The sequence below is a fragment of the Dreissena polymorpha genome, chromosome 9 (genome assembly GCF_020536995.1).
Source record: "Dreissena polymorpha isolate Duluth1 chromosome 9, UMN_Dpol_1.0, whole genome shotgun sequence".
NCBI lineage: Eukaryota > Metazoa > Mollusca > Bivalvia > Myida > Dreissenidae > Dreissena > Dreissena polymorpha.
The window spans coordinates 8,800,027-8,812,904 of NC_068363.1; the positions used below are offsets into that span (position 1 = coordinate 8,800,027).

Consider the following 12,878-nt stretch of genomic DNA (forward strand, 5'->3'; position numbering starts at 1 on the left):
ATGGTAGTTGTTAATGTGCCAAATGTTGTGATGGTGATAGAGCAAGTGGTAGTGGTTGTAGCAGTGGTAATGGTTAAAAAGTGACTTCGATAGAAGTGGTCGTGGTTTCGTAAAGTGATTGAGGTGTAAGTGGTTATGGTTGAAGTTGTAGAGGTAAAGTTGCTTGAAGAAGTGACTAAGATAGAAGGGGTTGTGGTAGATGTGGTAGAGTTACAAGTGGTTAAAGTGGTTATTGTGATATAAGCGGATGTGGTTGCAGTAGTTATTGTGGTAAAAGTGGTATGGTATAAATCGTTGATGCATTTATTGCGCTAGAAGTGATATTGGTTGAAGAAATGATTAAGATTAACTTGAAAGTGGTTGAAGTAGTGGTTGTGGTAGAAGTAGTGATTGTTGAGGTAGGAGTGGTAGGGGTAGAAGAATTCATGGTGGTTGTAGTCTTGATAATGATAGAAGCGATGTTGGTTGTAGTAGTGACTGTGGTAGAAGCGGTACTGGTTGTAGTTAAATATCCCTCCTAAGTGTTTTTTAAGTGATTGGATTACAAGTGTAGTGGCTGTATTCATAACATACCTTCAAAGCTTCTACATAACAGACGAAAAGATGTCATATAAATACAATAAAGGAACTAACTTCATTAATAGTATTCATACCTGTGTGAATGATCGTTGATCACAACTTTCTCTAGATATACATGAAAGTCTACTGACCCACTGAAGGAACAGCGCAAAGTTTCACAAAGGAAGTTCATTACTTTTGTGTTGAATGCTCTCTTATGGAAATTGACGCAAACACTGTATAAAGTTGTAACAATATGAGTCAATAACACATGTACCAATAAAATTCCAAGTTTTTAGTTTGCAAAACCAAAACTAAACAAATCCAAATTTATCATTGTGACAATATACCCCGCTCTAGGAAAAATGTGAACCTGTTTTGTTTGGTTTAAAGTCACTGTGATGTGAAACAGATTGTGGCAATATCAAAATATAAACTCACATCTTTGAAGTTGGTCTATACTAATAGCTAGACAAAAATACTCATTTTCGTACAGTTCTTATATATTATTTAAAGTATATTATATATAATAGTTTTATGAGTTCGTTAATAAGCCTTAAGGATGTACATCTTTATTAAAGAACAACAATACACAATTGCAATAGTTATACAAATGATTTAATGTAAATTAAGGAGTTCAGAACTTAAAGTAATGTACCAACAATTTAATATCATTTAGTTTTAATATCTTGTTAAACTGGGTGCAATTTTCCCAATCTCTGACACAGCATCTTTAAAATGTTGCAGTGTGCTACTTTGATTTTTCAGAGTCATAATGCAAAACATGTATATGAAAAAAAAAAATCAAAAACGCAGATAGTATTTTTAGTTTTATTCATTATAAAATACATTTATACATGTGTTCAAAAACATTGCAAAACTTTACAGCATATAAAAGGTGCCTGAATATATATTCTTTGGTAAAACAAACAACTTATATAAAAATATCACAATAATCAAAATGTGTAAAATATGTAAATATATATATGTGTATATGAATAGAAACTCTGATTACTATTCACAAATGTTCAAAATAAAATTGATATACATTTGTATTTGTTATAACACTTAAATTCTTGTTCATACAAGACTTTAAAAAAATTTACTCTGGAATTTTATTTGATATCAGTTTCACGAAAGGAACAATTTGGCCACATATTTTTTAAACAAACGATTAACATACGAACAGGATAGAACAAAGATAACAAATAAAAAATCCTTCTGAAATCAAATAGTGGAGATCTGGATTACAACCATTTATTAAAGTAATACCCTGTAAATGCATACTTTGGCCACATTTCAATTTGATCTTTGACAAGAAACAGCCAATTGTTACATATAAATATGGAAAACTGCCACCTTATGCAGCTTAAATTAAATTCAATGCTATTATATTTAGTAAACAAAAGACATTTATTATATGATATTATATGATCCCTGGCAAAAATGCCAGATTAATCAGGAGTTACGGTTCCTAATTTTTAAACATACAATCTAACATGGAAGAAATAAAATCATGCCTGCTGCCTAATATTCTGTGATTCAATGAGTTTGCAAATATAATGCCATTAAAATGTGTAACATGGTGCAAATATTATTTTAACTTTTGAAGCATATTGAAGGGACTGTCCTCCTTATTGCCAGAAAAAGGTATGATTTAATGTAGTAAAGTCTGAGATAAAAACATGCGTAAAACCACCATACCCATTTGAACAGAGTATGATCAAATACTGTCATAAACTGTTTATTTTGTAGGAAAAAACTAAACATAATACTGGTAAATAATAACTTTCCTTAATAAAACTTTTCACCTAATTTAGATGTTCACATTCACAACTGAACTTAACAGCCTATTAATTACAGTGCATATTATTGATTAAAAACACTATAATCATGCCTTTTTCATGAAAATGATTAAATTTTTCTAATTTCTTTTATTTATTCTGGAAGATTACATGAAAATATTAATGTATTTAGAGAGTTTTCTTTCTAATTTTATAGTTAGACAAGCAAGAGTTCAGTCCCTTTAATGTGTACATAAACTTACTGTACATGAAAGTTTTGTCTGCCAGTTAAAAAGCTTTGATGAAAATAAATTTGGGTCTACCGTAGGCTTTTGGTAGGCAAAATTTCCTCTACATTAGTTCAATTCTATTTTCACCAAATGCAAACTTCCTTTTAAATAATTACCAAAAAACAGATGACAATAGAGATAATTACAAGTTATTGTAAAAATCTGTGTATTTGTAACTCAAAATGTTCTGTTCTGAAATGTACAGACCAAAATATGACAACACAACAAATCGAAGTTGTTACCTGGCTATGTTCTCCAACATTTTAGCATTTTAGGCCATTACCATTTTGTTTGTATTCATCTCGATCTTCTGTCCGAAATAATAATCACAGAGCAAGAGCGGGCAATCCACAAACTCCACCTTGTAATCGTAGTACAAGGTTAACTCTTCGGGATCATCGTATGTGTCACCTTCATACCCTAGATCCTGAAGGCTCAGGTCAAGAGGCAACATCGCCTCTCGACTGCGTGATTTGTCGTGGAAGATGGAGAGTTTTGTTGACATGATTCCAGTCTCGTCCACTATCATCGCTATCAGGGACGATACAGGCACGTGGGAATGCACAAGGAGCTCAATGTGGCCTGGGTGATTTTTGACGTCGTTGAATGTGACTAGTCTTAGCTCAAGTAGAATGAACCTGAAATATTAGGAAATGAGAAAATTCGTTACACTGATGGATGCTGCCTAATAATGTGTTTGTCAGCGAATGGGTGGAATTTAAGCATAGGAACACAATAATGAGGCAATTGATCTACGATCAAGAACAACCTGATAATAAATGCATAGCCATTTAGAAGTTATGGTGCCAAAAATTGTCACTGGGATTGGCTTATTAGCACAAGAATGCAAATTTATGATTTGTTACAAAAGGGAAATTCAATTAAAGCAGAAAATTTTGCACATGTCTAAACAAATAAATACTGAAAATAATTGTAATTCAAATCATTAATTCCTAAGATCCATGCACATTTTTTTTTTAAAGCTGTAACCAAATGATAATTACTCCACGCAAAAAATGTGATCTTTGGCATTCCTGCTGTAGCATTTATTTAATACCAGCACGGCTTGTGTGTTTATATTAACTGTTTTTAATTGTGAAGTGCTTCTTAATTCCGAATGTAATTAGTAATTTGAATCAACTGAATAATTAATTTTTATAACTGGGCAAACTTACTTTGGGTACTTGACCTGGTAGGGCCCATTAATGTACAATTTACAGCACTTGCATTTCTCAAATGTCCTCTCAGTGACAATGAGAACCTTGTCAGCATCATCTTCCTCTCGTTCTAGATCCTCCAGCTCCCTGGAAACACATGGTCACCTTAGTAACAATGCACAGAATGTAAGTGGCTTTGTTTAACCCTTTGCATGCTGGTAAATTTGTCGTCTGCTAAAATGTCTTCTGCTGAATTTCTAAAATTAGCATTTTCTTCGATTTTTTTCAAAGAACACTATCAGAATAGCAAACAGTGTGGATCCTGATGAGACGCCACGTTCTGTGGCGTCTCATCTGGATCCAAACTGTTTGCAAAGGCCTTCAAAATCCGGTTCCCGCATTGTAAGGGTTAACACTCAACCACTCAGATAATTACTGTGATGTGTTTGCAGTTCATTAGATTCCTTCGAAAACCAAATTAAATTTTTGGACCTTTCTTACTAGATTAAAGTTTAAAAGGCTTCATATCCAACCCTATGGTACTATTGAGCAGCAAACAGGGTAAAACCCGAGCAGACTGCGAGTTACTTTCAGGCTGTTCTGGTTGTAAGCCAGTTGCATAGCTGTTCTGGTTGTAAGCCAGTTGCATAAGGCAAAATTTCACTTAGCTTCTGAGCAAGAAAGGTTTTAACCCTTTGCATGCTGGGAAATTTGTCGTCTGCTAAAATGTTGTCTGCTAAATTTCTAAAATTAGCATTTTCTTTGATTTTTTTTCAAAGAATACTATCAGAATAGCAAACAGTTTGGATCCTGATGAGACACCACATTCTGTGGTGTCTCATCTGGATCCAAACTGTTTGCAAAGGCCTTCAAAATCCGGTTCCAGCGCTCAAAGGGTTAATGGCCATCATATGTAAATTCTTTCTCTACTATTGCAGCAAAAACAGTTGAGTGTAATAATTTTAGTGATCATCTAATGCAAAATTAATTGTCCATGGTAACAATAAAAGGCATGTAAATATAATTATGTAATGCTCATATCGCTGAAAAATGATTTTCATTGTTACTGTTAATAGAATTGAGATATAAGTTTTAATTAATTACTACAATCAATTAAGTTTTCATTTAAGTTAAAACATATCAAATTATATAACCATGGTTAAGAAAAAAGCATCACCTTGCAAATGTTCAAGGTGGATCAAGTAAGAATTATACTTAGGTCATACAAATAATAATATATATTTAATTGAATGTGTTTGACGGCAAAGAAGGGCATACAGCAGTCAGTCTCCACTGTCTTGTACACATTAAAATCTTTCTCTCCACGTGATGATGGTCATACCATTATCCATACTTTTTGCCATTTTTAACAAATTAGATTAATACTCATTAATTTGGTGCATTTACTGAATGAAAACATCCATATAAAAGTGCCTGTGAGAGAGGTTGAACAAAAAGACTGCAGTAAATTATACTACGTATGTACAAAAGCCAAACTACAGAATTTTACCGAAGCATAGCATTTGTCCTTTCAAACTTGTGACAGAGTGAAAAGTAAGCAAACCAATTACAAAAGATTGAAGTAAGAAGAATAATAATATATAACTATGCACAGAAATGTTTACAGACAAAAAAATGACCTCAGAATTGAAGAGAATACCACACTGAATTTTATAGTGCAGTGCATTCTGATATTAGAAACACATATGCAATCAGATGTGCATATTCTTACTTTTTTCTTGTAGCAAAAGTATAAAGAAATTACAATAATTTTAAAACACATGCCTTGTGAAAATTCACTGTTATGTCTTGCTAATTATGTTACAGAAACATTTAAAATTTACCAATACGGTCAAAGTTGACACATTTTTAAGATACAAGGATGATGTTGTCCGCAAATTACTAACTAATTGTCACACGTTCGGTTAGCGTGTGCTCTTTCTTATGAGTGACCAATTTGTTACTTTCACGTTGTTTCCCCAAGTGCGCAGGATAATGAAAGACTGTAAGTCAGAGCAACATTAACTGTAGAACTTTATTGACACAAACACACAGCAAGATGGCAATAGAGCAGAGGTCTTGAACAAATGCTATTAATTGTTAACAATACAAATTTTACAACTGAAAGTATTCAATATCTAAAACATCAAACTTTAGGGAATAACTCGCTTTTAGCAAGAGGTAACTGAAGAATTTTAATATATAAAATAATCACCAAATATTTAGACTTGCATGTAGAATGAACAATTGTAATACATACAAAATACTGAACTTATATCACGTATACAAGTAAAGTAGAAATAAAATAAATGTCTTACCTGTAAGTCAGAGCAACATTAACTGTAGAACTTTATTGACACAAACACACAGCAAGATGGCAATAGAGCAGAGGTATTGAATCCATTCTGCGTTTGGCTTATATAGGAGTTGGTTGCCATCTGCTGTTGTTATGGTCACATTTGGTTTAGATTTGCTCTGACCCACAATTAGGTAATGACAACAAAGTATGTTGTAACATCAAAAGGGAGCTTTGATTAAGATGCCAATAACAGGCTGTCATTTAAGATCTCAACATGAATAATTTGTTTGTGACTTAATTTATGTTATGTTATAATCTTTTACATGCATTGTTGACAATATTGGAATATTGAAAAGGTGTTACAGCAAAACTGTAGAAAGATGTAATGTTGATGCAATAATCTTTAACAAGCATTGTTGCTTATATTGGAAATATTGGAAAGGTATTTGATGATTCTCTTAACAATAAGTGATGTAAATATGTTGTATAATATTGCATTTACAACTAAGATTGTGTTACCCCTAAATATCATATTGCCAGAGATTGACAAGAAAACAGACATCAAGTGTAGCTGTACAAGATCATGAAACCCTACAACAATAAACAAATATACAAATGACATATACTATTAAACAAATATTGAAATGGTTAAATAACTATAAAACTATTACTATAAAATCTTCAAATATGCAAATGACTGCATATATAAATGCAAAACAATATAAAATCTTCAAATATGCAAATGACTGCATATATAAATGCAAAACACTGTGAAATCTTCCCCTGCGCTGTGAAACCAATGCTCCTGCATTGTAAACAAATCAAAGAAACTGTGAAGTATCAAGTTAAATGAACAATTTAAAATGATGACTATATGATGAGGTTAGGCAATATTTACAACAACATGAGAACAACATGAAAAAGAACATTCTAGACTGTAAAAAAGGTTATAAGTTAAGTAATTAACAAAGTGTTCTTACTCAAAATCTTGCACAATTGCAGCTCCATTTAAATGATTGTTATCAACAATGGAATGAACAGGAAAAATCCCGTATAGACAACATTAAGCCTAATTTAGAGTTATTGTCTCTAGAATGGGTTGTAGAACCGTGCACTTAGTTCTTAGCACTTTATTCATGATGATCAGTCATTACTTTAAAATTAACCCACTGTAAAGACTAACTCAGGTTGAGGTTTAATATTGAACCAAGAAAGGTATGCCATCTAACAAAAATGCTGTTGTTGGTCCGCTGTCGGTGGTCCCAGCTGTGGTCTGCCCCTCTGTTGCCTTCGTCAAGGATCTGAGTAGATATGGTCCTGGCACTGATGGGGTCCTCTTCATGAGATCGTTAGCTTCTCCACCACTGTCACACGTTCGGTTAGCGTGTGCTCTTTCTTATGAGTGACCAATTTGTTACTTTCACGTTGTTTCCCCAAGTGCGCAGGATAATGAAAGACTGTAAGTCAGAGCAACATTAACTGTAGAACTTTATTGACACAAACACACAGCAAGATGGCAATAGAGCAGAGGTCTTGAACAAATGCTATTAATTGTTAACAATACAAATTTTACAACTGAAAGTATTCAATATCTAAAACATCAAACTTTAGGGAATAACTCGCTTTTAGCAAGAGGTAACTGAAGAATTTTAATATATAAAATAATCACCAAATATTTAGACTTGCATGTAGAATGAACAATTGTAATACATACAAAATACTGAACTTATATCACGTATACAAGTAAAGTAGAAATAAAATAAATGTCTTACCTGTAAGTCAGAGCAACATTAACTGTAGAACTTTATTGACACAAACACACAGCAAGATGGCAATAGAGCAGAGGTATTGAATCCATTCTGCGTTTGGCTTATATAGGAGTTGGTTGCCATCTGCTGTTGTTATGGTCACATTTGGTTTAGATTTGCTCTGACCCACAATTAGGTAATGACAACAAAGTATGTTGTAACATCAAAAGGGAGCTTTGATTAAGATGCCAATAACAGGCTGTCATTTAAGATCTCAACATGAATAATTTGTTTGTGACTTAATTTATGTTATGTTATAATCTTTTACATGCATTGTTGACAATATTGGAATATTGAAAAGGTGTTACAGCAAAACTGTAGAAAGATGTAATGTTGATGCAATAATCTTTAACAAGCATTGTTGCTTATATTGGAAATATTGGAAAGGTATTTGATGATTCTCTTAACAATAAGTGATGTAAATATGTTGTATAATATTGCATTTACAACTAAGATTGTGTTACCCCTAAATATCATATTGCCAGAGATTGACAAGAAAACAGACATCAAGTGTAGCTGTACAAGATCATGAAACCCTACAACAATAAACAAATATACAAATGACATATACTATTAAACAAATATTGAAATGGTTAAATAACTATAAAACTATTACTATAAAATCTTCAAATATGCAAATGACTGCATATATAAATGCAAAACAATATAAAATCTTCAAATATGCAAATGACTGCATATATAAATGCAAAACACTGTGAAATAATCTATATGGATCTGTATTAAAGAATTACTTAAAGAGATTCCCACAAATTCCAAAATTAGTATTATACATATTTATTAAGCCTATTAGCATTTAAAGCCTTAGACGTAGCGAGAGATTTTGTGCCTTTTCCTGGGTAAAACCAGTACTTGTTGTTTAAAGATTTGAAGAATTCCCGAGATTGGAGATCACACCCATGACCTCCTTATCAAAGGTGGTCACCATATCTATTATACAACTGCAGCCTTAAATAATTCTTATTTCACATTAATACCTGATGTACTTCAGTCCTTTAGAGAACTGTGTAAAGTCAATATCACCGGTATTTTCTCTGTCAAGGAGTTTACACAGCATATGCAGTTCTGTGCTTGTACATGGAACCAGCATATCCAGCATCCCTGTATTAAAAAATACATTAATATATATGAACAACTCTCCGGGAAAAAACAGACTTAATACAAGTTTGTAAAATGTCATGTCCACACAGGCTAATCAGGGATGAAACTGTCTACTTAGACTTGATTTCCATTTAAAGGATATATCCATGCAACAAAAAATTCTGTAAAATTGAAAGGTGTTGTCCCTGATTAGCTTGTGCCAACTGCACAAGAGCAACACTTTAAGCACATGCATCAAGGCAAGTTTTCCCACACTGCTGCTCAAATGGCTTATAGACTGATCATGAGGTGAGAAAAAAGCCAATTCTGCCTATGGTTTGAGCAAAACCATTGTATCTCCTTAACATTTTAATACCACATACAATAGTTTCACACTCAACCCATATACTGGTAACAGAAAGGGTATCAGGCAATGAAGATGCCTTGAGTAATATTTAAATAAATGAGAATATTCATACCTTATAGGTAAAAAATCTCTCTAATACCATATTCCGCTAAATTCTGAAAACGGGCCTATTTTGTTTTCACATTTGTTTATTGCCCAAAATTTACAACTAAAAACCTTTGTGATTGTCTCTTTCACACCTTAATCAATATTATCATAGTGTCAAAAATGTGTGAACTGCGGATTGAAAGGTCATAGTATTAACACAAACGCAAAAATCCCAAATCATTATTACAAGCTTTTAAAGACTACAATTGACTAGACATTGTCAACATCGTTTATTAATACCTGTGTAATTTAGCAAAATGCATCATTTAAAATATTGAAATAATGAATTTCAATCAGTTGGAAGCTAATTTAAGGAATTATTTACATTTGTTAAACAGAAATTTGCAAGCACAACATAAAGAACTGTGTAAATAATATATAACCTTAAATAATCTAAAATGTTAAATTTGCTGTTTTTTGTTTTGGTAACTAACTATAGAGGAGATAGTTGTAGCAAACAAACAAGCAAATGAATAAACATCCCAGCTTATTTTAAATTTGGTTTGTTTGTATATAAGGAATGTTGTGTTTGTGCATGCTATATTATTTTACATACTTATAAAATTAAACTTTCTAAGGAACTACAAAAGCGTCAAAATAAGTATTAAAGTAGTAAAGGGTTAAGTCGCCTTACCTGACTTGAAGTCTTCGTAAGTTAAAATGCCCTCTCCGTCCTCATCAAACCTCCGGAAGTATTTTATGAGTTTCTTGTAGTGTTTAGTCAACCAGGAATCCATGGTGTTGATGAAGTCATGAAACTTGGGCTTATCAGCTCGCATTTTGTCACACGCCTTCTCTATCCGGGCCTGAAAATAAATTTGACCGGCATCATGCCAAAATGGGTCTTAAGGCATATGCCCTCACATAGCTCCAGACAAGCCTGCACAATAAAGAAGTATGGTCAGGAGCAACTCTTTTGTTATAAAGACACAAAACATTTTACGGTCTCGTAAGAGGGCACGGTAGCTCCTGACCAGACTGCATATGCTCATAATATAATTAAAATGTTGTGAGTTCCATAACAAATAATATAGATTAGCATTTTTATCATTTTAACTTTTTTCATGGACAACTACACTTCAAATGTGGCATAAGAAATGGCAAAGTTGATTAACTCTAATTTGTGGTTAGAATTTATACAAAAGTTCTAAACACTTTTCATAGGATTAAACTGCACAAAATTTGTAATTAATAAAATTGAAATCCATTGTTTAATTTATTAAACTAACTTAGCTTAAAAGTCAATTCTGATCAACTTGCCAAATAACTACAAGATTTTCATGTTTTTAAGGACCTCCAAGAAAAGTATGAACATAATTTAGTATTATCAATCCAATATTCCAACAATTCATAAACATACCAATTTTTTCTCAGTCAGAGTCATTTTCTTTTTCTTTTTTTTCCCCTTCTTTTTTTTCTTGCCCTTGCCCTTTCCAGCAGTATCGGGTGCATCTGCAAGCAAACCAGATATTCCAGCATCTGTTCCATCTGCAGCTATTAGAGTCCCTGGGTCATCAGGCTCTGGTGTAGCATTCTTGTCTTCCTTCGATGATTTGGCTGACTTCTTTCTGACAAAAATAAATCAAATTCAAAATGTAATCTTTTTTTCCTGTAAAGAAATAAGTACTGAAATTTTTTCTTGAAGACCACGTTTACTTTTTTTCACAGAAATGAGAACAAATAGTAAAAGTGGGTTTCGCAAATTTTAAAAATTATAAAGCCTTGTTAGAAAATGTGGAAATGTAAAATATTTGCAAACATTGTTTATCATTATAAAAAAATATATGGCTCAATACAAATGAATATATAGGTTTGCAATGAATTATTACACTCATTTATTATATAATATGATAAGTTGATATTTTATAAATACAAAAATTTGTAAAGTATTCTGAAAATATTTGTTAGCTTCTTGTATCAGAAATGATTTTGACTGATGAATCTCTTATGAATCTCTGATATGCATAAACTCTGACTATGTACAGTTAAATGTTGATGGGCAAACCTTGTTGGCTAGAAATATAATGTTGCTGGAAATATATTTAATGCAATGCACCAATGACTTATCATTAAAATGCCAATTAGAAAATTATTATCTGATATAAAAACATTGCTGACAGATATGTTGATGTACTGTAGGCTTTTTTCGTTGTTCAATAACTTTGTTTGAGATACATCAGATAATCAATGTCCTGATGATGGCCTATTGAAATGCTGACACTAAACAAATGTTGGAGGGATTGACAATATCCATTATGAAAACAAAATGCACAAAGAGGCATGCATGTACCCTTGTTTGTTGGTTTACATTGTTATTTTACTTTGATTCCATTGGAATATAATATATAATGCCTGCACATTATCCAGAATAATTATATACATAATTATAAACATTTTATCTTTATATGTGTTGCTTTAAAAAAAATGTTTATCGTCTAAAAACAACAAAATAATTGATTGTGTTGAAAATAAGGTCATGAATTCTTATAGCCTGTTCCAATTTCAATATTTGCATGCTATAAATACACTAAAATCTCACATTGCAGGGTAGGTTACTTTCTTGTAAAAAAAGTTAACAGACACTGAAGCTTGGAAAATACTCATAAAAAAGGATTTTGTGCTAATAAGATGCAATATAAAAAAAGAAAATAAAAACGTATGGAGTTTTGAAAAATTACAATTTTAACATGTTTCGGTCGCATTTTCTATCAACAAAACAATGGTAATTTTGTCAATACTTATTACGTTAACGAACTGAATCATGAGTGAATGTTCGATTAAGTGATTTCCAGTCATCTCTATAACTGCGAATCAAAAAGGATTCAGGACTCAAAAAGGACCCACGACTCAACAAAAACCTACCCTAGATTAATTCTTAATTTGTTATCTCTAGTCAAAGATGGAACATGAAAGAACCTTTTAACGTTTAATATTAAACAAATGAGTCTACAATGCATTAATATTTGTGAAAATATACATCGACAAAAAGTACCGTAGCGATCGAAATAAACGTCTTTAATATAGCAATATCATAAATTGAATGATAAACATTGTCGCGAAAATATATTGCTACTGGGGGCTATGGCACAGATGTATACGCTCTATAATAAAATGCAAGCTATGCAAACAAATATATTTATTTCAATAAAATATATTTACTTCTTTTTGCCTGACTTTTTCTTTGGCATTTTGATAGGATGTTAAGAAATTAAAATGCTATTAAGATAAACAGGTGCCCTTTGTTTACAAGTTTCCAGGAAATTGTGAATAAAATATCGAATATAATTTTCACAGAAGTCGACTTGACTGTAACAGAATATGACTGCTTATGTTTACAGACATGCAGACTCAGTATCTGAAATAAACAATA

At 32.0% G+C, this 12,878-nt stretch overlaps 2 protein-coding genes across 9 annotated transcripts in view; both read right to left on the minus strand.

The window, feature by feature from the left end:
* The window catches only part of LOC127846559 (PHD finger protein 20-like), a 254,732-nt gene that overhangs the window by 127,609 nt on the left and 114,245 nt on the right, over window positions 1–12,878 (minus strand). The gene's annotated exons all lie outside the window — the stretch shown is intronic.
* LOC127846577 (uncharacterized) lies at window positions 1,378–12,781 on the minus strand. Its single transcript, XM_052378001.1, has 6 exons — window positions 12,668–12,781; window positions 10,869–11,076; window positions 10,143–10,314; window positions 8,892–9,015; window positions 3,808–3,936; window positions 1,378–3,270 (listed from the first exon to the last, which is right to left on the minus strand). Exons 1-6 carry the CDS (start codon window positions 12,694–12,696, stop codon window positions 2,904–2,906), a joined length of 1,029 nt encoding a protein of 342 aa, XP_052233961.1. The 5' UTR covers window positions 12,697–12,781; the 3' UTR covers window positions 1,378–2,903.